This window comes from Chenopodium album, chromosome 5, assembly GCF_948465745.1.
Source record: "Chenopodium album chromosome 5, dcCheAlbu1.1, whole genome shotgun sequence".
NCBI lineage: Eukaryota > Viridiplantae > Streptophyta > Magnoliopsida > Caryophyllales > Amaranthaceae > Chenopodium > Chenopodium album.
This window is the reverse complement of record NC_137838.1, coordinates 25,410,877-25,433,391: the sequence shown is the minus strand read 5'-3', so window position 1 is coordinate 25,433,391 and position 22,515 is coordinate 25,410,877. Positions and strand designations below refer to the sequence as shown.

Genomic DNA, 22,515 nt, shown 5'->3' with positions numbered 1-22,515 from the left:
TGCATGGTTTATTTCAATTTACGACTATTTGAATTTGCTAGGTATTAATTATTAATTTTGCAGTTCAGCTATGATTGTTATCTTTCTATTGTTGGATTCTAAAGTATTGCTATCTATATGGTTGAGCTTAGTTTAAATTGTATAGAAGAGTAGTCCCTAATTTTAAATCGAGTCTGCGATTATGGTTTGGTTTAAGTTAGAGATCAATTTCAATCTAAATAATCTGACATTTATGTGATCGGATTAGTTAGGAATAATGAGGTCTCCTAGATATTAATGCTGCCAAGACTAATTCATGCAAGTTGCAACCATATTTGTGTTAATTAGATTGGTTTAGAGTTAATTTCGGCTTAGTTCAAAATTGGTTTAAAATAAGGGAAGGCAGGGAGTCTTTGTTACTAAAGTCTCTACAGTTAGTCTAGTAATTAAATTGATTAATTATGCGAGTCTGGTTTATTATAATCACCAATAGTTTAATTTGAGTAAATTTTATTAATGGAGTTGGTTAAGTATGTCGTCAATTGTATATAGTAGTTTAAATTCTATTTTTCATTATAGTACTAGTTGATTATTATCATTTAAACCCCCAATCACATGTAAATAGTGTAAATAGTTATTGTATTTTACGAGTTACTCGAGTATAGTAGATTAACAATCTCTCCGTGAGATCGACCCTTTCTTGTCCTTTTTACTACTTGTAAATATTTTTGAAGGTCTAGTTAGGTAAATAAATTATTAATTTAATACGGTAAACGACACGTATCATCTGACAAGGTAGCCTATACTATACAGACTTCTTCAAGGGTCTGAAGGACGGGTCAACTTTTAAGTTTGACCTTGTCTGAAAAAGGGTTTTCACCCTTCAAGAGGTGTTGATATAGGCGGAGAGCTTTATTCAAGCCACCGACCTTTGCTCGTCCAGCCATCAGTCGGACTCCAAGAAGTCCGACAAGCAAAAGGAGAATCGGTCTGCTCAGTCGGCTCATGAAGAGCAAAAAAAGAGAAAAGAAGTCCAAAGTGGCTTCTAAGACGAATTTGGGACAACCTTCAAAGACTATCCAGCCTACTAGTAGCTCGGATACGGACAAGCGTCCGGTCTAAACTATAGCAGGCGGATTCGCATGCGGTGGCCCAACCATTCGGAGCACCAAGGATCATCTGAACAAGATGATCCATTCAATTGATGATTGATAGGTGTCTACAAGAGGGACATTCCCAGACGTCCTCAACATTGAGAAGGGTCAGGGAAAAGTCTGCCAATCGCATGACGACCCTGTCGTCATTGAATGTAAGGTCGCCAACCAAATGGGTGGTCGGATCCTTATACACACGGGTAGCTCCTCCAATATCATCAGCTACAAGTGTATGTCCAAGCTTAACTATAAGGTGGACAATTTGAGTGACGTCTCCCATCCATTAGTTGGCTTTGGTGGAGGGGTCGTGCACCCAGTCGGACAAATCAATCTATCCATCCGGTTGGGGCAGAAGGGGAAACGGCGACATATGGTCGTTCGGCTCCTGGTGGTTAAAGAGCTGACCGCCTACAACATTATTCTTGGTCGACCCACTCTGAACGAGTGTAAGGCCGTCATCATCCCAACTCTCATGCTTCTTAAGTATGAAAAGGATGATGGCTCTGTTGGCTTTCTCAACGGGGATTAGAAGGCAGCAAGAAAGTGTTATCTCTCAAACGTCAAACCAACGACTGATGCAGCCGGTTAGCTGAAAGAGCCAATAGACCTTGACGATGTCAAGGACCCTGATTCCCCCCTCCAGTCGCAAAGAAGAAAAAATTGATTAGCTGGTGGAGGTGAAGAAGGAAAAGAAATAGCAATCACTTATCGGGGATGGTCAGATGATCTTCGTCCCCAGTCGGCTGGTGAGCACATTGATATTCCACTGGACAACAGCCGTCCAGAGCGAACTGTTAAGATGGGGACGGCTGCTTTTGAAAGTTTGGGTGCAGACTTGCATCTTCTGCTGAAAAAATTTAAAGACATCTTTGCCTTTGAAGTGAAAGAGATGTTAGGCACCAGCCCGGATCTCGTTGTCCACAAACTCGCCGTTGATCCAAAAAAGAAGCACATTCGGCAAAAGAAAAGAAATCACGGCGAGGAAAGAAGTCAGGCGGCAGCTGTCGAAGTTAAAAAGCTGCTAGACCCTGGGTTCATTTGGCCATGTAACTTCCCTAATTGGGTGGCAAATGTTGTGCTTGTAAAGAAGCCGAATGGAACCTGGCGCATGTGTGTTGATTACATAGATCTCAACAGTCTCAGATCATGCCCTCAATGTCGTTCTCCTTGATGAGAGAGACGGTATTCAGCTCCCGGTCTATTTCATTAGCCATGTTCTCAGAAATGCTGACTTCCGATACCCCATGGTTGAAAATTTTGGCCTTTCTCTTTACATGGTTGTCAAGAAGTTAAAACCATACTTCTTGGCACATCTGGTGGTAATTTATACAAGTCAACCCCTCAAGTGGCCAATGATAACCCTGGAGTCATCCGATAAAATGCTCGAATGGGCTATTGAAATGCAGTCTCTTAAAATCACGTACGAACCAAGAAAGGTAGTGAAGGGTAAGGCGTTTTCCGACTTCACTGTTGAAATGACAAGGTCGGTTACTCTGGACAACCTTGATCGGGTTTGGAAGGTGCATGTAGACGGGAGCTCTACTATGAACGGTTGTGGTGCAGGTATAATCTGTTAATCTCCGAAAAGAGACAAATATGAATATGCACTACGGTTCAAGTTCTAAGCCTCGAACAATGAGGCAGAATATGAAGTCTAGCTAGTCGGCATCCGTATGTGTAAGGCAGCAAGGGCAACCAAGATTGACGCTTGCTTAGACTCACAGTTGGTCGTTAGCCAATACTACGGTGAGTATGAAGCCACCCATCTGCCTATGATCAAATATTTATAGGAGGTCAAAGTTGAAGCTCGGACACTTGAACAATTTCATCTAAGTCAAGTGCCCAGGTCTGAAAACAATCAGGCGGATGTGTTGTCAAAATTGGCATCTTCCGCCTCTTATGATACGCCTCGGTTAGTCTTCTGGGAAGTAATGGAAAACGAAGCATATCAGATGACTAGCCCATTGGAGTACTGGACCAAAGTTCTACCTAGATGGATGGCATCCGGGAATATCTAACAGACGGCACGCTCCCTGATTCACCCTAGGAGGCCCGGCCCGTTAATGTAAATGGGCGAATATGGACAAGAAAATATGTGTCGTGGGCTAGCCCGCCTGACCCGTTTATAATAATACTATTTTAATAATTTTTATTTAGTTAGTGTTATATTTAATAATAAAAATAATACTTTGTGTATTTAAGAAAATAAAATAATCAATATAGAGAGACTATAATGAACTATAAGTTTTTATTGGTTACAATTATTTATTTTAATTTTATATTATGACATATTTTGTGTGTTTTTAATTTCTATTATCATTACTTGTGAATAAAAAATTATAAGACAACTCTACCAAATAATTTTAGCACATGTAAATAATAAATAGATTAATTATTGTTATAAAAAATAAAACAAAAATTTAAGGCATGTTAGCCCGCGGGCAAGCCCGGCCCGTTTAGTAAGCGGGCATGGAAAAAATATCAAGCCCGTATAAAAGGGTTCGGGTTTGATACATGAAGCCCGTTGGACAAAAAAATAAGCATAAACCTGGCCCGCTACCCACCCAAGCCCGCAAATGATCACCTCTACAGCCGGTTTTTATCCTTAGCAATCTCATCTTGGTGCTAGTTCCTTTGCTGAACCAGCTCGACACCCAGGCGGCTAACGTCTCCCCTTAGTTGGGCGTTCTCCTTATCAGCTCCCTCTAAGGCCTTGAGGTTAGATTGGGCATTCTTCAGATCCAGCTCAAGCTTATCGACCCGGTCGTTAGTGGCGTCGTTAGCAGCCGTTAAATTCTTTATCAGCTCCTCCTGTTTCAACTATACTGCTTTAATTTCAACATCACACTTTATTTTACTGTATTCAGTATAGTTGAGAGCTTGGGTGGCCCTCTTTTTGGCATCATTTACCTCTTCTTGATTCCGCCTGAAGAGGACCCTCAGCCCGTCTATCCTCAGCATCACCTGAAAAGGTAGGGTCAGACGGTTAGCTGCACACTTGAAAATTTTAAAGTAAAAAGTATAAAGTGTGAAGTAGGTGCTAAGTTACCTCATCCAGCAGGCCTTGGATTCGGTCGAAATCCCCCGCCTGCACATAAGGCACAAAGTGTTTCTCTATCCTGATAAGGGTCTATCCTCTTGGAAAATGCCCGCATGTCAGGCGGCCCTGAGGGGTTATCTGCACCAAAAGAAGTACTTGGTGAGAAAGCAACATAGGCGGCACCCGACTCATACCGATTGCTCATCGAACCTTCAAACGGGTTGACTTGAGTCTTGACTTGCATACAGTCAATCGGCCAGCGATGTTTAATTCGTGTCTTATCTTGGACTCGAAGCTGAGAAGACTCCGCTTCAGCCGCTGGAGAGCCGACTGCAGCAGTGAGTGGCTCGTCACTCTTCGATGCTTCAGAAGCATCTAGCTTTTTCCCTTGCTCCGAGATTTCACTTAGAGCTTTCATCACAGTCAGGCTTTTGCCCCCGGTAATGGTTCTGTCAGGGTTGGCCGAAGAAGTTGAGCGAGGAGGGTCCTTCCTTGCTGTTTTAGAGTGGGTCTTGGCCAGCTCATGCCCTGGCCGCTTGAATAGCTTTGTAACGGAGCAGGGAATTGACTTGATACTACCTTGCAAATGAGAATCAAGATACAGTCGGTCATTTTTCAGATTAAGGGAAAGGGGTAAAGCCGGTAAAAACTTAATTTGCTACAAAAACGCTGGCAAGCATGGCAGGCGGGCTTAACCCTCCTTTATTAGCCTCCTTGGCCGCCAAGGCGGCTCTCCTCTCAAGCAGCTGCTCCTTTCTCACCTGAGCAGCCGATTTAGCAGGCGTCTTCCCTGGAGCCACCATGTTCTTTGCGTCTTCTGTAAAAAGAAAGGAAACAGTTGGTTAAAAAGATCAACAAAGGCAATAAAGGCATTAATATACACGTCAAATTGTTGAATGTATAGTAAGTCTACCCTGTGGGAACATGTGCTAAGCCCAAATGCGGAAAGGAATGCATCATCCTTCAAAAAAACCCGGATGGGGTATCCAGTTCTTTGGGACTATTATTTGGGTCCCATCCTTTGAGGATTCAGTCGTGGTCTCAAAGGAGTCGGGCCCCAGTATTTGCTCGTAGGCCCTAGACGGAATTCGGGGAAGGGCGCATTTTTTCCCAAGTAACGCTGGGTCCTGATTGTACCGGCTTAGAAAACGGTTGTGTCCCAACGTTGGAGAGGATATCAAGTAAAACTTCTCCTTCCAACCGGACCACTTGGACGGCTTGTCCAAAGACATTAGGTATTGGGGGTGTGTGGTTAGAGTGTACCACGCCCTATACCCGCCTGGAGCCTGGTTCATGTAATGCATGTGAGCAAATGCCGCAAAACTTGGTTCTATGTTTTGAAACTCGAAGGCGGCGATGTAGCTCAATATGTTTTTCCACGAGTTGGGGGTAAGCTGCCAGACTCCCAGGGTATACCCCTTCAAAATTTTCTTAATCCCCTTCTGGAGGGGAAAGCGGAGGTTGGCTTTGATCACGGCTTCGTAGTAGCCGAAACAATTGTCGACATTTTCAAGATCGTCCTCCCAAGCAGTTGTTGCCTCAAGAGGTGGAACCTCTATTCTCCAGCCTTCCCTAACTGGATGTGCCTCCGCAAAGGCTCGAAAGCTGCTTCTTATAACCGCAAGTCTCTTAGAAGCATCGTAGTTTCCAAGGGATTAGGCTAATCTAGCCCTTTAAGTGGCTGCTGGTAGTCAGCCCCCATGTTCTCTCGACTAGAGCCTAATGCCTCTGATCCGGACCTCTCGGCGATTTCCTCACCACTTAACTCCCCTTTATCAGAACCTAGGGAAGAGGTATCATCCTCGTCGTCTGCCTCTTCTAAGATTGTATCACTTGGGGTTGAGGGGGTGCCATCCGGGGAAGAACTCACCTGCTCATCCTCCGAACCCTCGTATTCCTCATCAGGAATAACTTCATTAGCGGGCACTTTCCTAGCGCGCCGCTTCCTAGGCTTGATAGTCGTTTGCTTTACTCTGGTTGTTGTGTCCTGCATAGACATAGAGACGAAGAAGTTTGGGAATGAGCAAAGCAGGTCCGAATGTCCAAAAAGGCACCCACGATTCTAGATTCAGTCGTACCAAGAGACCGGTTGAAAGACCTAGGCGGTGCCGTGTGTGTCGATGGAGAGTGAATTTTATTTTGGAAGCTTAACTATACAGCGGAAAAGTATAAAAATCTTGAAGGGAGTAGAGGCAATTACCTTTAACTTAGTCCTGGAAAATCTGAAAACTACTATACGCGGGGACCAGATGTGCTCCTTGAAATGCAGACGAAAGTCTCAAAATTTGCAGAAGATGGATCCGTGTGTGTCGATGGAGAGTGAATTTTATTTTAGAAGCTTAACTATACAAGCGGAAAAGTATAAAAATCTTGAAGGGAGTAGAGGCAATTACCTTTAACTTAGTCTTGGAAAATCTGAAAACTACTATACGCGGGGACCAGATGTGCTCCTTGAAATGCAGACGGAAGTCTCAAAAATTGCAGAAGACGGATCCGTGTGTGTCGATGGAGAGTGAATTTTATTTTGGAAGCTTAACTATACAAGCGGAAAAGTATAAAAATCTTGAAGGGAGTAGAGGCAATTACCTTTAACTTAGTCCTGGAAAATCTGAAAACTACTATACGCGGGGACCGGATGTGCTCCTTGAAATGCAGACGGAAGTCTCAAAATTTGCAGAAGACGGATGCAAAGTCTCTCTCTCTAGAAATTCTCTCTTTCTCTCTCTAAAAATTCAAAAGCTCTGTTAAAAATGAGAAGTGATAGGGTAAAATCTCTATTTATAGAAGGGTAAAACGAGGGCATCCCCGTCATACCCCAGAAGGTGAACAATTTTTACTGTTTAACACTCCCAGAATGCCACGTGTCACAAGCACCACGTGGCCTGCCACGTGCTACCTGTGAGGGGCAAATGTTTTTGGGTTAAAATACCCTATTCATGTGGACCAATCAGAGAGGGCCACATATCCAGCCCAGGCAGGTCCATTTAGGCCAATATCCAGCTTACACGTGTCAGCCTCAAATTCTTCCTGGAATTGCGGCCTTAAGGGCCCAATTCCCAAGAAATGCCGCAGAACGGCGCAGCCCACCAAATCTAGGTCAAATGACCTAAGAGAGGGCACTTCTCCCAATGACCCTATAAATAGGGAGATATCCCTCATTTTTTGGGACATCTAATCATTTATGACACCTACCCTACATTCTCTTACATCAGAGAAAACCTGATCTCAAATTCCGAGAAGATCTCACTTTAGTTTCCGCACCTTTTCCTACTTACATTCAAGTACAAACTTGATCCTCGGAGGCGGAGCTCCAACCACCCGGAGTCTCCGTTGTTTTGCAGGTATAGGCCGCGTGCAACCAGTCTTCAAGCTGTAACTCTCCCAAGGGACAAAAACACCTAAAACAATTCTTACTACTGCTGTTATTTTTGTTGTTTAGCCAATGAAAAATAATGTTGTGTTGTGTATGGAGTTAAGCATTTGGTGTTGTATTCTTAAAAATACTTGAATATTATACTTTATGATCTAAGGCATTATGCTTATATGTGTTTCTTATATTTTTTGCAGAATGGGTGATAATGTTGTCTTACAGTTTCAATATAGGGTAAAGATGTGGCTGTTGTTATTGAGGACATTGATAAGGCAAATTTAATAGATCTTATTATAGAGTATTGGGAGAAAGCAACTAAGGACAATTTGGAAACTCCAGAACACCCTACATTTTCATATGTGTTTAAAATGAAGCATATTAGTCTTCAAAGTGATGCTGACTTAATGAAAATGTTTAGTAATTTGCCTGAGAAGAAGGAGATATACATATGGGTAGGAGCAGTAGGTAAGGATTGTAAAGCGGTCCAAGATGCTAGGTCACTAATGTTAGGGAAGACACCAACTGCTATGACACCATCAACCATTGAACCTATTAGTATAGGCAAGTTTGTTGTTGTTGAACCTGAAGTGACTATCAAGAGATCTAAACTCACACCTAGGAAAAAATAGTCTAGTGTGCCTGAGTTAGTGGAAGCTGAGGGTGTAACTAAAGAAGACTTTCAAAGGCATATGATTGTAGTAGGTAATCATCCAATAGATGAACATGATTTGGAGCACACTAACCATGTTATTAATCAATGTATAGATGAGACATGGGCTGACATTCTAGATTCACCTAATAGAGGGACTGAGAGTGATAGGGTACCTAATACTCCAATAGGGACTGCAACTAGAAGAGGGAAAATGAGGGGTAGGGGAACTGGTACTTTGGTTGAGGGAGAGGCGGGGGCAATGGTAGAGGGAGAGGCAGGGGAACTGGGAGAATCAGAGGCAAAGGGGTTGTCAATGAGACAGGTAGAGGGAATGAGAGAGGGAGAGGGAGAGGAAGAGGAAGAAGTAGAGGGAGGGGTGATACAATTGACTATTGGTTTAAAATTTCTCCCACTCCATGGGATCCAAACCATCCTCTTGATCACCCTACTGAAGAACATGACATCCAAATACCATCTGGGTTACAAACACAACCCCCTCATCCATCAACCCAATCACTGTTACAACCTATTAAAAACATAGGAGAGTTTGCTAGACTTAGTAAAACTTCACATGAAAGAGATTCTAGTGAGTCTTCTATAAAAGGAGAATTCCTAGGACTACTGCAAAGAGACATGGAGTTGTTACTTGTAGCAGTGAACATAATGCATCTTTTGGGTAGGTAGTACTAGAAGGAGTTTGTCTATTAGCCTTAGAGATGATAGTGACTAGACACTAAGTGTGGAAGATGATGATGTAGAAGATGAAGGGTACAACCCAACTAAGTATGATAATGAAGACACTAAAAAGAGTGTGGATACAGAACATGAGATCCAGGGAGATGATTATGGTCCTTTGATTAAGGATGACTTTGATCCATTTGAGGAACCTCAATTTGAGTGTGAAAATGAGCTAAAATTATTTTGCAAAATTATAGAACAATGGTGAAGTGTACAAGGATGAGGGCTTTGGTAAAATTGTTTTGAAGCCATGACAGTTGTTCACAAATAAGCAACATTTGAGAGATGTTGTGAGGGACTATTGCATACAATGTTGATTTTCTATCATTGTTGACTATGCAAGCAACTTCAGGTACTCAGTTTCATGCTCAAATATGAGCTGTAATTGGAGATTATATGCCTCCTGACAGGCTAAAGTTGTATCACCTAATCAAAAGTAATTCCTAAAACCACTAATTAATAATAGATAGGGAAGTATGGTCGAATCCACAAGGAAACGAGTCTTTCTATTCCTATTTAATTAATATAATCTAGATTATCACTTAACCAAATTTGTTGTTGTAAAAGGAATTAAACTAAGGATAATAAAAGTAGAGAAGAATAAAAGTAAGGAGTAATCAATTAATAAAATCCTAGGGCATAGGTTCACCAATAAATAATACTCTAGGGTAAAACATAACAATCAATCATCAATGCATCAATTAGTCAGATCATAAAGGGCTTTCACTACGTATTACTATCATAGAATTAGTCTACCGTTATTAAATCTCATCTCTCGAATCTTTACTTAACCATTCATAAATTAACATGCCTATTGAAACTAAGCCTAAACATCAATTTCATTTCTCGAATCAATATTTCTTAACTCATACAAATTAAATCTGGCCAAATCTAATTGCATATATAGCATTAAATCAATCAATAGGAAATTAATCAAGCATTGACAATCAACAATAATAAATTACCCCTTCATATTATTTATGGATCCCTACAAACCCTAGAAAGAAAACTACTCACACATAATTAAATCTAAACTAATCAAACTAATTAAATAAAGCATAATAAAAAGCTAGAATTAAGAGAAAGAGAATAATAGTATTAAAGTAATAAGAAAACAAAATAATAAATCTTGATGTGAAAAGTAGAAAAAGAAAACAAAACTTAAACTACCTAAATCTAATAAAACTAAAAACTACCTTCAAAACTACTTAAGCTAAGTACTACTACTCCACTTAAATAGGAAAAGAAAAGGAAGTTTGATAATAAGTCAACTTCTAATCCTACTCCCACTAAAACAAGAAATCAATTAGAAGCCTCGTCCAAGAATTATATGTAAAATAATAAGCCCAAACCAAATAAGCCTAAATAGCCGAAGATATCTGCCTGACCGGGGCAGACCTTGCTCGATCGGGCCCAGTCAGCTTGAGCAGCGAGTTGGGCTTCAATGCTCTACCTCCCTTTTGTTCTTGGAATTGGTCTTTTATAGTGCATTAGCCCAAGTTCCTTCACTTGTTTGGTTCGTTTTTCGTATGGGAACTTTGGACCTCTTTTACTATATCAAGTCCTTATTCACCGAACGAAATTTCTTTAACTCGGTCTTGAGCTTTAAATATTCGGTCATAAAATATTATCAAACTCTAATATCTTTGTAGTGACTTAATAAACTCAGAAATTGTCACAAAACTGCAAATTCCTACAAAATAATACTTACTCTACAAAAACCCTAGAAAACGTATATTAGTAATAAAAATAGCTCCGAAGAGCTCAAATAAGCACAAATATGACCATGAGACGGGGAATAAAAATATATATAAAATAGACTTATCACCTCCCTTCTTCCAGATGGTACAACATGATCTATTAAGTCCATTGAGAATTCTGAACACACTTGCAAGGGAGTTGAGCTCATAAATTCCATGATGAATTGCAAATGGGAAAAGAGAGTCTTGTTGGATGACATTAGAGTAAACAATGACATCCCTGCAAAGTCATTGAATGATATACTGTTTCAGAGATATGGGGTCAATATGGCTCAGTCCAATTTGTACAGAGTCAGAACACAAGCACTGGAGGAGATCTATGGCAGGCATGGTGTATCTTACACAGATATGCCTATGTATTGTGATGTGATCTGAGAGTTAAACCCAGGGTCTTTGGAATTTTGTGCATGGGATGATACAAACCATCCTTAAAGACCTTTGGCTTTTAGTAGTTTATTCATTGCATTCAAAGCTTCATTAGACGAGCTCAAAGTTGGTTGTAGAAGTCTCATAAGGGTGGATGGAGCTCATCTCAAGGGTCATTATGGTGGAGTGCTACTATCAGTTATTGCTCTTGATGATAATAATCAGATCTTTCCAATTGCTTGGGAAATTGTGGGAGGAGAGGATGCTGAAATATGGAAGTTCTTCTTATGGCATTTGAAGAATGCTTTAAAAGATAGTAGAAGAGGGGATGAATGGTGTATAATCTGATAAGGTAATGATTTTCTAGCATTAATGTTCATTTTATGCATATATTTCATATATACTATTGTAAATTGACTTATAACTACTATATGTCATTGGTAGGGTATTGAGGCTGCAATTCAAGACTTGTGGCCTAAAGTGAGAAGGAAGTACTGCTGTAAACATTTGGTGAAAAATTTCAAACCACAATTCCCTGGCTTGCTAATGTTCTCATTATTTTGGTTAGCTTGTGGGGCATATAACCCCTTTAGCTTTAAAAAGGCTATGGAACGTTTGAAAAAGGCTAATCCATTGGCTTTGGAGTGGTTTTCTAAACTTGGACTACAATCAATGTGGTTTAAAAATGCATTTAATCCAGCCATAAAGTCATATGTTAACAAAACAAATTTTGTTGAGAGTTTCAACTCCACATTAGGCCTTGATAGGTGTAAACCTGTTATGACATTGCTAGAAGGTGATATATACTCACTTGCCAAACATGTTATGCATTTACTTGTATTTTAGTTACATAATAACCTATCCTTAGTTTCTATAACAGGTGTAAGGAGGCTCACCATGGGGAGGGTGGCTACTAGAAGAGAGGCATGTGAAAAATGGAGAGGTGAAATTTTTCCAAACATAATCAAAAGACTCCAAGTCCTTAGCCAAGAATCAAGATCATGCAAGTGTTTGGTGAGTGGGGAAGGTAAATATGAGGTGTTGGATGGGAGATCAGTCCTACCTATAAATTTGAGGGAAGGGACTTGTGTTTATAATGCATGGTAGTTGGTTGGCTTGCCATGTAAGCATGCCATGAGGGCCATCTTACACTCAAATGATAACCCTCATAAGTATGTCAATGACTAGTACTTAATCACCAAGTACAAACTAACTTATGGCAACACTATCAAGGCAAACCCTGTTGTGGAGCAGTGGCCACAAAGTCAATTAACCTGAGATAACCCCACCCAAGATGAAGAGAGGAATAGGCAGACCTGCAAGAAACAGAAGGAGGGAAGAGGGTGAGCAAGACAAGGGGAAAAAGTCTAAAACTATCAGGTGAAGCAAATGCGAAACCTTTGGCATAATGCACAAACAAGTCAAGGTGGAATGACAGGCAAAGAGAAGGCTAGTTTGGAAGCAACAGCAACAGAATCAAAGAAAAAACAAGCCTCTAAGAGACAAGGAGTATCTCTCAGCCAACCAGATCCAGCACCTGCATCTTCTTCTCAACCATTAAGAAGATCCCCAAGAGCAAAGAAGGCTAAGACTGTTGTGTCTGCATCCCAGCCTACTCCTTAGTTCCAGCCTAATCAAATCAAATCATGATGTCATGTTTTAGTTGTTGGGTTTTTTTTGGACAAACTTAGTTAATGATGTCAGATTTTATATACTGAAATGTTTTTGGACAACTTTAGTTAATGATTTCATTGTTGTATCACATTTTGATGTTTTTGGATACACAATCTGCAATGATGTAAGCTTTATGCTGAATTGTTTTTTGTATCTCTCTGATACTTTGACTTTAATCAAATCAGATCATTTATATATGTCTTATATGCATGCAATATTTGTACTTTTAATGTTGTTGATACTAAACAAGTAGAATGCAAAATAAAGGAAATTCATAAACTTTCATTCAATTAGAAAGTAGTACATAATAAGGGAATACATAAACTTGAAATTGACTGAAACTTGGGCTACCACAATTCTCCCTAAATACATCTTCCTAATTTCGATTTGCAACAACAACTAGCAGAATAAAGTACATAATCAGAGCAATTTTAACAATTCCCTTAATATACTTCACCAATCCATCCACCTTTTCATTCAAAACAACAATGGGACTTTGTTCAACCTCTAATTCTTCCCCCGACCTAATTACATCTTCCTCTTTCAGCCACGCAAAAAAAATCGCAAGCCCTGCACTTGTAAAACAGCCTGCGATGGTTTGCATTAGCAATGGGCATGCTTCACCTAATCAAGCTTCTCATCAATGGTGATACCCCTAACAGTAGAAGAACGAGAGAATTTCATTGAGAAACTTAGCTTACTTGCAAATAATTGAACTACAGGGGAATTGGGGATAGGGATTTCCGTTTCGAGGGTTTATAAAGACAAGAATTGGGGATTTTGGTTTAGGAGGGAAAAGGGCAATCTGATTTGGAGTTAAAATTGATTTTTAAGGGCAATCTGATTTGTAGGTAAAAGTTAAGTTAACTACAATTAGGCTAACATTAAAGGATTAATGTACTCAAATTACCATTGAATTAGTTTAACTAATTATTGATTACCATAGATAATTTTAAAAGTTAGTGTTTACCATTGAGAAAAGAAGGAAGCTCAAGAGTATCATTGAGAATTTCCCTTATTAATTTTGACCATAATTTTTTACTAACATAATAAAAACATTTGTCAAAAAATATGTTGTAAGATAGGTATTGGAAATAGATTTATAATATAACTTTCATTATAATTTTCATTAATATTTAATTGTCTAATAATAAGATCAAATAACATATTGACATGTGTACCGTGTAGAGGTTAATGTCAATTATTATATTATGGGGTAGAGGGAGTACTAAGGAAGCCTTTCAATCCATCACATGTAAATTTATCCTTACATAATAAAAAAATTATAAGTATTCTCAAATCTATCCACAAGTTTCTGTTAACTGTTTCTACAAAAATGAGTTGATCAGTAACATAAAAACCTAAACTATCCACGTTGTAAGATCTCTTTAAAACACTTCCTTGAACATTATTGATCTTCGACCTGAAGAGGGGAAAAAAGAAAAAAGCAAGATAGGGTTAAAAAAAATATTAATATTTACTTCTCATAATCAAAAGTTGGAACATAGAGGTTTGAGGGGAGGAAAACCAGCTAAGAGGGATAACCTTTTTCTTTTTGTTCTTCTTCTTATCTTTCTTTTCTTTTTTCAATTTTTTCTTCTTCGGCTCAAATGTTGATCCATCTTTGGATGAATGATCCTGCCAAAATTTTCATGTAGTGAGGAAAAACTAAAAACGCACAACAAGTGCAGACAGCTCAAAGAATGAATATGGACCTCATCATCATCAAACGAAGTGACATGTCGTATGATCTTCCCATGTTTTGAAGTTCCACCTGTATATAAATAACAGTCTTCAGTTCAGCTTATATGGTATCTTTGGACAAATAATTAAAATATGAATGCACCATACAGTTTCATCATCCCAATTGACAATGATAATATATGAGGACAATATGAATAGGTAAATAAAAATTACAGGTCAAGAAGAAATAAGTGAAGCAACAAAATAAATTACTATGTATGCAACTAACAGTCCAACTGATATAAAAATGTATAGAAAAAAAAGGCATTTTTCTGGAAGAAGACTCAATAGATTAGCAGAAACATTCTATCAGCCTCAGCATACAGCTTGACAGGTTTTTTTTAAACAGAAATAGCACTTCCATCTTGTGGGTTTGACCCTCTCACTCTCTAGCTAGGGAAGAAGTGTTTTAGTCCTGTTCTTTCTTCATTCTTTAAAATGAGAAAAAATAATGGTTTCAAGATTAGGAGCACATGGAGAGAAAAATGTTGAAAAAAAAAACCTATGTTACTTTGATACCTTGCTGTACGTCAGGTGTCGGAACCTTTGACACTCTGACACGACATGACACCTAAATATGTAGTGGCCTTGTATAAAATTTAATAAAATCTGGAGTGTCAGACATGACACCCAAATCCAAGTCTCTGCAGTTTCTTTTAATCTCATCATCTGTGTAAACGGTTAAAGGCTCCATAGTCCCAACTGCACAAGACATATTCTTATACAACAAGATGTATTCTTATACCAGTCAATCACTTAATAAACCAGTCACCTAAAAAGCGTGAGCTCTTATTCTACCCAGACACCAAAGATTTGCCAGAAAAGCAGACTATAGCTTGATAAACACAAGTATCTTAGATTCTTTGTCCCCTGTGATCTTACTGATCTACACAAGATAGGTGTGGACAAGTAGTTTATGTAAAATCATTATAAAGTGCATGGATTCGGTGCAGATATATTATAGAATAATGATGGGAAAGATATTAAAAATTTATTGATGCACTAAATAATGTTCCTATCTGACCTTCACGCATCTCAACTAACAAATACATACTTACATAGGTTTAGAAAAATTTAAGATTGAACCATTATCCTCAAAAAATGTTTAGAAAACATTAAAATCCAGAAATACTATTGACTGATGTACCCATTCCGAAAAGGTTAAGGTAACTAAATCACTAATACTGTATAGCAATGGGGTAGCTAAATTATAGCAAACAAGATTTACGACTTAGATATAATCAACAGATATTAAATACTGGCTTATGTAGCAAGAGATGAACTGATGGGAAAAAAAGGCCGATATATTGGATAATAGCATGACACTTACAGCTTAACAAGTAAATGAGAAAAAAGTTGTGGAAAAGGAGAACTCATGGGAGGAGGCGAGGAGCATATCAGTATTGCGCCCCATCTCAACCAACAGAGCATATGGAGAAATTGATAGCGTGTACCAGCCATAATGTGGAAGACAGCAGAGAGAAGAAAAGTGAAACTTCGACTTTCAATTGATATTGAACAAACTCTGTGGTTTAGAATGCGTTTCAAACTGATATTGACCCAACAATGTAAAATTATGCTATCAATAGCATATAAAATATTTGGTGCAGAATACTCACTAGCATTCACAGTCTCCTTTGCATTCTTGACAGCAAGCTCAATGAGTTCAGGTTTTAAGGTATCCAATCCACCAGGTTCCTGCAGTTTCCTCTCAAGAAACTTCGCCAATGCAGCTGCCTTATTTGTCGTTACAGGTCCACCAGGATGAGCAAGCCTGATTCAAATTTATTCATGTTCTAATCATCAAAAGTATTTGGCTAACACGTATTTAAAAACCATTGCAAAAACTTTTCAACAAACTAAAATACATCACTAGTAACAATTAGGATAGAAATCATATACAAGTAATCTCTATTTGTCTACTGATTATTCAACAGAAAGCTCATCTGAATTATACAATTAATTCATTTTTCAATTGGGTTTTGGGTTTTCGGAAAAACAATATGTATCCTAAAATCTAACCCCCTAATATATAGTAAGACCCAAAAAAGTGTAGTTTTTTCATTCAAGTAGGTCAAATGATCATGATGTTGCATAGATTAAACACCAGTTTTTCTACAATTTCTAATTGTAACTGTAATTGTATACCTTGATCAAGAACATTTCACAATAAAAACCACGCGTAATGGCGACAATGGAGCATTAATCACAAAGCCCGAGAAAAAGATTTTGTTACAAATCTTTAATACTCCCAACAAGCCAATGCATGATTAAGACACAGAAAATTACATTTTATTTCCTTTGATAAAGAACTAGGCTGATTCCAGTGGTTAAACTGTCAATTTAGAGAGAATAGAGTGAATAGAGTGTTGTATCTCGTATTAACGTATACACGAATATATATACAACCTAAGAGAGTAGGGCGGAACATTACACCGGCCCATTAGCTATATACATAATATATGGTCCAACACCCCCCCTCAAGTTGGAGCATGCAAATCACAAATGCCCAACTTGCCCAGTAAGTACATGAATTGTTGCTTGTTCAATGCCTTAGTAAAAATATCCGCAAGTTGTTCCGTCGTTTTCACATACGACGGACTAATAATTCCATCCTGAATCGCATCACGGAGATAATAGCAATCAACCTCAATGTGTTTAGTACGCTCATGGAAGACCGGATTCCGCGCAATATACAATGCGGATTGACTATCACAAAATAAACTCATTGCACGGGGATGCGTAACACCTAGACTCAGAAGGAGAGCCTTCAACCACTTCAACTCATGAGTGGTTTTAGACATTGAACGAAATTCAACCTCAGCGGAAGACTTAGCCACAGTGTCCTGCTTCTTAGTCTTCCAGGATATAGGGGAAGCACCAAGAAACACCAACCAACCAGAAATAGATCGTCTCATGAGAGGACAGCTAGCCCAATCCGAGTCACACCAACCTGTAATATGCAGATCACAATCAGAGCTCAAAAGGATTCCCAGTCCCGGACATCCTTTCAAGTAACGCACTGTACGAAGAACGGCCTCCCAATGATCCTGACGCGGTTGTTGCATAAATTGAGACAGGATATGAACCACATAAGCCAAATCAGATCTCGTGAAGGATAAATAGATCAAGCGACCCACAAGACGACGATACATTTCAGGATCAGAAAAGAAAGAAGACTCTGATTTGGCCAGAGTATGATTCTGCTCAATAGGAGTACCTGCAGGTCGTGCCCCTAGCAAACCAGTGTCTGCAATAATATCAAGAGTATATTTCCGTTAACATAAAAATATGCCCTCCGGACTACGCGCAACCTCAATACCAAGAAAATATTTCAACACACCCAAATCTTTCATATGAAAACAGTCACTCAAATAAGATTTGAATGAGGAAATTGCTAAAGAATCATTCCCAGAAATAATCAAATCATCAACATACACCAGAACACTAAGTTGAATAGCCCCAGATTGCAGAGTAAAAAGAGAGTAATCAGAGTACGATTGTATTAAACCGTACCTTTTCAGAGAGGAGGCCAACTTAGAAAACCAACAGCGAGGCGCTTGCCGTAACCTATATAAGGACTTGAGAAGACGACAAACTAACCCGGACTGAGAACCATGAAAACCAGGTGGAAGCTTCATATAAACTTCCTCATCAAGATCACCGTGTAGAAAGGCATTATGAACATCCATTTGGTGTAATTCCCAATTTTTCGCAGAAGCCACCGCAAGAAAGGCACGAACAGTAATCATTTTTGCCACGGGAGCAAACGTCTCGTTATAATCGATACCCTTAACCTGATGATTACCAAATATAACGAGACGAGCCTTCAATATTTCAATTGTGCCATCGAAATTAAGCTTGACCTTGTATACCCAACGACACCCTAATGCTTTCTTTCCCGGAGGCAACTCTTCCATCACCCATGTTTTATTATTTTCAAGAGCCGAAATCTCCTTTTGCATTGCCTCCCTCCAACCCTCGTGCTTCATAGCCTCATTAAAATTACGAGGCTCAACAATCGAATCCACAGCTGCAATAAACACACGATGTGGCACAGAAAAGTTATTACAATTCACAAAATGTGCTAAGGGATAAGGAGTACCTGAGGAGCTTGGAGTAGACGGTGAACAAGGGGAGATAGATGGACTGTCAAGAGAAATAGTATGTGCGACGTAGTCTCGATGCCAACCCGGAGCTTGCCTAGACCTTTGACCACGGCCTAGGTCAGGTGTAGGAGTAGTAGAAGTGCTTGGAGCAGCCACGTTTGGGTCCGTGGAGCTGCTGTCCGAACTGCAAGAAGCAGTGGCAGTGGGAGCAGCGCCATCTGCTGCTGTGTGAGCAGCGTCAGCAGCAGCCGCAGGTGGCCTGCGGTGGGGGCTGCTGTCCCGGGCAGTAGCTGCAGGTGGCCTGCGGTGTGGGCTGCTGTCCTGGCAGCCGTAGGTGTGGCAGCATGGGCAGGGGTGGGGGGTTGATTTTCGGGGACAAGTGACCCCTCACCCACCTCCAAAATATATTCCAAGTCCTCTAAAAAATCATGATCAACCCTAACATTTTCGTGAGACATATCCGCAACATTTTCAAGACTAGAAACCGGCTCATCCCCTTTCACAAACGGAAATTCATTCTCAAAAAATTTAACATCACGTGAGACAAATATTTCACCGGTATCTAAATCATACAATTTCCAACTCTTCTTGCCATGAGGATAGCCCACAAATACACACTTTCTACTTCTTGGAGCAAATTTATCACCCTTTGCTTTTTTATTATGAGCAAAGCAAAGACACCCAAAAACAGGCAATTCATCAAAATTAAGGGCTTTGCCAAAGAGAAGTTCAAATGGAGTTTTGTTGGCTAATAAACTAGAGGGAGTGCGATTAATTAAATAAACCGCTCCAAGCACACATTCACCCCAAAGATCAATCGGCAAGTTACCTTGGAACATAAGTGCACGACTCACATTTAAAATATGTTAGATGTTTACGCTCTACCCGCCCATTTTGTTGAGGGGTGCCAACACAAGAGGTTTGAAAAAAAATGCCATTGTCATTAAAATACGGAAACATGTGTTTGAATTCGGTTCCATTATCACTCCGTACACATTTAACAGTAACATCAAATTGACATTTTACCATAGCAAAGAATGAACAAAAAGAAGAATAAACTTCAGTTTTGTCATTTAATAAATAAACCCAAACACCTCTCGAATAATCATCAACAATAGTTAAGAAATAGTGAGCTCCACAAGTAGAAGGTGTCTTATATGACCCCCATAAATCACAATGAATCAATTCAAAAATTCGACTAGCTCTACTATCACTATTAGGAAAGCTATCTCTAAATTGTTTAGCTTGAGGACAAACATCACATGCTTTATTCAAAAATTTGCTACTAGAACTAGAACTAACAGCAGGAACTAACTTGACAATCTTATCCGACGGATGCCCCATACGACGATGCCATAACTCGAATGTCGAAACCGCCGAACTTGACACCGCACACACTTTAGGAAGTTGCCGGAAATAGTAGAGCCCATCTATCCGTTCACCGCCACCAATCAGGCTCCCCGAGAGTTCGTCCTGTATAGCACATAAAGAGTTAGTGAATTGTACATAACATGTAGAATCATCAATCATTTTAGAGATGGAAATTAAATTGCAATTTAATTTGGGAACGTATAACACGTTATCAAGAATAATTCCATCATCTAAAACCACTCGACCCTCCTTTGTTGCCATGGCTTGAGTACCATCCGGAAGACCGACAGGACAAGGAGATATGAATTTCACATCCAGTAAACAAGATTCGACACGGGTAACATGATGAGAAGCGCCGATGATCCAAGACAATGTAGGAGACTCACCCGTCATCTTATCTTGTTGACGATTATTAGCCATGGTTAAGAGAAGACGAACATGCTCGGGTTGGAGTTCGGCCAAAGTCGAGAGGGTGTCTTGTGAAGGCAGAGATGCGGCAACAGCAGTGAGTGAAGCACCCACGGCATTAGCTCTAGCCGTGGGCTTGACCTCATCAGCCACAGAAGACGGGGCAGCAACAGCAGCAGCGGTTCTGCTCGAAGCAGGGGACCCCTGCTGTCCCGTAGCAGACCCCCCCCCCTTTTTTCCATATTTCTCGAGCCACCAGTCGGGATATCCGTGAAGCATAAAACACCCCACGTTATCATGACCCGCACGCTTACAGTGGGTACAATAGAGTTTCGATTTATCCACTCGGTATGTGGATTGAGAAGACCTTCGATCAGGGGGTAGCGCAAATACATGGGCTTCATCCTTCTGCGATTTCGAGGCAGCAATTGCACGAGATCGTTCCTCCTGCAGCAGAGCTTGGTAGGCACGGTCAAGATTGGCAGGGGGTTGTTGAGAGAGAAGGTTGGTGCGCACAACCGCATATTTTTCATCATCAATCCCGACCCAAAACTGATGTAATTTCTCCACTTCCCTTGTCTAATTCATACTTGGCAGCCACGTTACATGAACAATTGCCACACTCGCAGCCATGTGGTGGTTGCAATCGAAGAAGGTCATCGTAGTAGCGTAGTGTAATATTCTTCAACGGACATGTTCTTGGTTTGCTTACAATTAGTGATAGCAGCCCTCAATTGTTGTAGCCGAGGTCCGCTTGCTTCACAAAAACGCTTCTCCAAATAATCCCAAAGCTTCTTTGCCTCATCAAAGTAGGGAATCGATGCAGCGAGTTTCGGATCGACAGCCCGCAAAACCCACGACACCAACATAGAGTTGACTGTTTCCAGTCGAGCATCTTCTTCTTCTCGGTGGGTTTTGAAATTGTGCCATCGATGAAGCCGAATTTGCGCCTAGATTTCAAGGACAAGGAGATAGCCCTCGACCATGAGAGATAGTTTTCACCCTTCAAAATCACGTGGGTGATCAAATTTCCAGGTTGATCACCTGAGCCGAGATAAAAGTGAGATAAAGAATCGATTTTTGAGTCGTCCACCATTGTCAATTAGAGAAATTTTAGAGAAAAATTTAGGGTTCGTAGGGTTTAGTGTTGTTTAGGCTCCGATACCATGTCAATTTAGAGAGAATAGAGTGAATAGAGTGTTGTATCTCGTATTAATGTATACACGAATATATATACAACCTAAGAGAGTAGGGCGGAACATTACACCGGCCCATTAGCTATATACATAATATATGGTCCAACATAAACTCCATATTTTCAGATAAATAAGCCTTCAGCAACTTGAAAACATAGAAACACCAACTAGTTCGGACAATTCTCATCAAAATACTACCTCCATTTCATATAATTTGCACAGATTTGACTACAGTGTGAGTAGAAAGTGTCTAATTGTTACAAATAGTATAAAACAGAGGTAGTAATTAGAATTCTATTGACATAAACATAAGTAGAACAACTCATATCAGTATAATTAAACAATATATCAAATCTCATCAACCCGAAATCAAAACTAAGATCTCACCATCAAAATACAAAATTTCTGAGACTAAAACTACGACTGTCAATTAGAAAAATACCGATTACAAATATAAAAAAATAAAAATAAAAAAATAAAAAAAAAATAAAAAAAAAAAAAAAATCAAACACGCACACAAGAAATCAATCAACAAATCAGCAATAACATTATTTCAATAAATGAATGAACAGATAAATTGAGAAGTTTGCGTACCTGGGAAGAGAAGACGACGAAGAGGAAGAAGGTTTAGGAGGAAGTGGAGCGAATTTGCTGCGTCTGAGAGCTTTTCTTTCCTCTTCACTGAGTCGCTGAATTTCTTTCACCATTTTTCTTTTTTTTTTTTTTTTCTGTCCTTTTTACTCGTCTCTTTCGGTTAAGGATTTTTTAAATTGCGGGATATTTAGTAATGAGAAAATATTGTGTGTTTTACGCTGGTTAGACAACAAAATGAAAAAACGGGCAAGGAGGACGTCGTTTTAAGCGACAATTCTATTATGGTTTACTTTAAAGGGAAATTGTCAAGAATTAGATTAGTTAGTAGCTCGATTTTATTAATTTTAATCTCAATTTAATT

At 39.6% G+C, this 22,515-nt stretch overlaps 1 protein-coding gene across 1 annotated transcript; it reads right to left on the bottom strand.

Moving 5' to 3' along the window:
* Window positions 1-13,918: 13,918 nt before the first annotated feature.
* On the bottom strand, window positions 13,919-22,308 carry LOC145630615 (uncharacterized). Its single transcript, XM_081682842.1, has 5 exons — window positions 22,155-22,308; window positions 16,096-16,250; window positions 14,449-14,507; window positions 14,279-14,371; window positions 13,919-14,156 (listed from the first exon to the last, which is right to left on the bottom strand). Exons 1-5 carry the CDS (start codon window positions 22,265-22,267, stop codon window positions 14,142-14,144), a joined length of 435 nt encoding a protein of 144 aa, XP_081538968.1. The 5' UTR covers window positions 22,268-22,308; the 3' UTR covers window positions 13,919-14,141.
* Between the last annotated feature and the right edge of the window lie 207 nt (window positions 22,309-22,515).

Coding starts and splice junctions, on each gene's coding strand:
- LOC145630615 (XM_081682842.1), bottom strand. CDS start 22,267: ATGGTGAAAGAAATTCAGCGACTCAGTGAAGAGGAAAGAAAAGCTCTC. Junction 16,251..22,154: donor TCGTCGTCTTCTCTTCCCAG/GTACGCAAACTT, acceptor AATTTGAATCAG/GCTTGCTCATCCTGGTGGAC. Junction 14,372..14,448: donor CTTCGTTTGATGATGATGAG/GTCCATATTCAT, acceptor AAATTTTGGCAG/GATCATTCATCCAAAGATGG.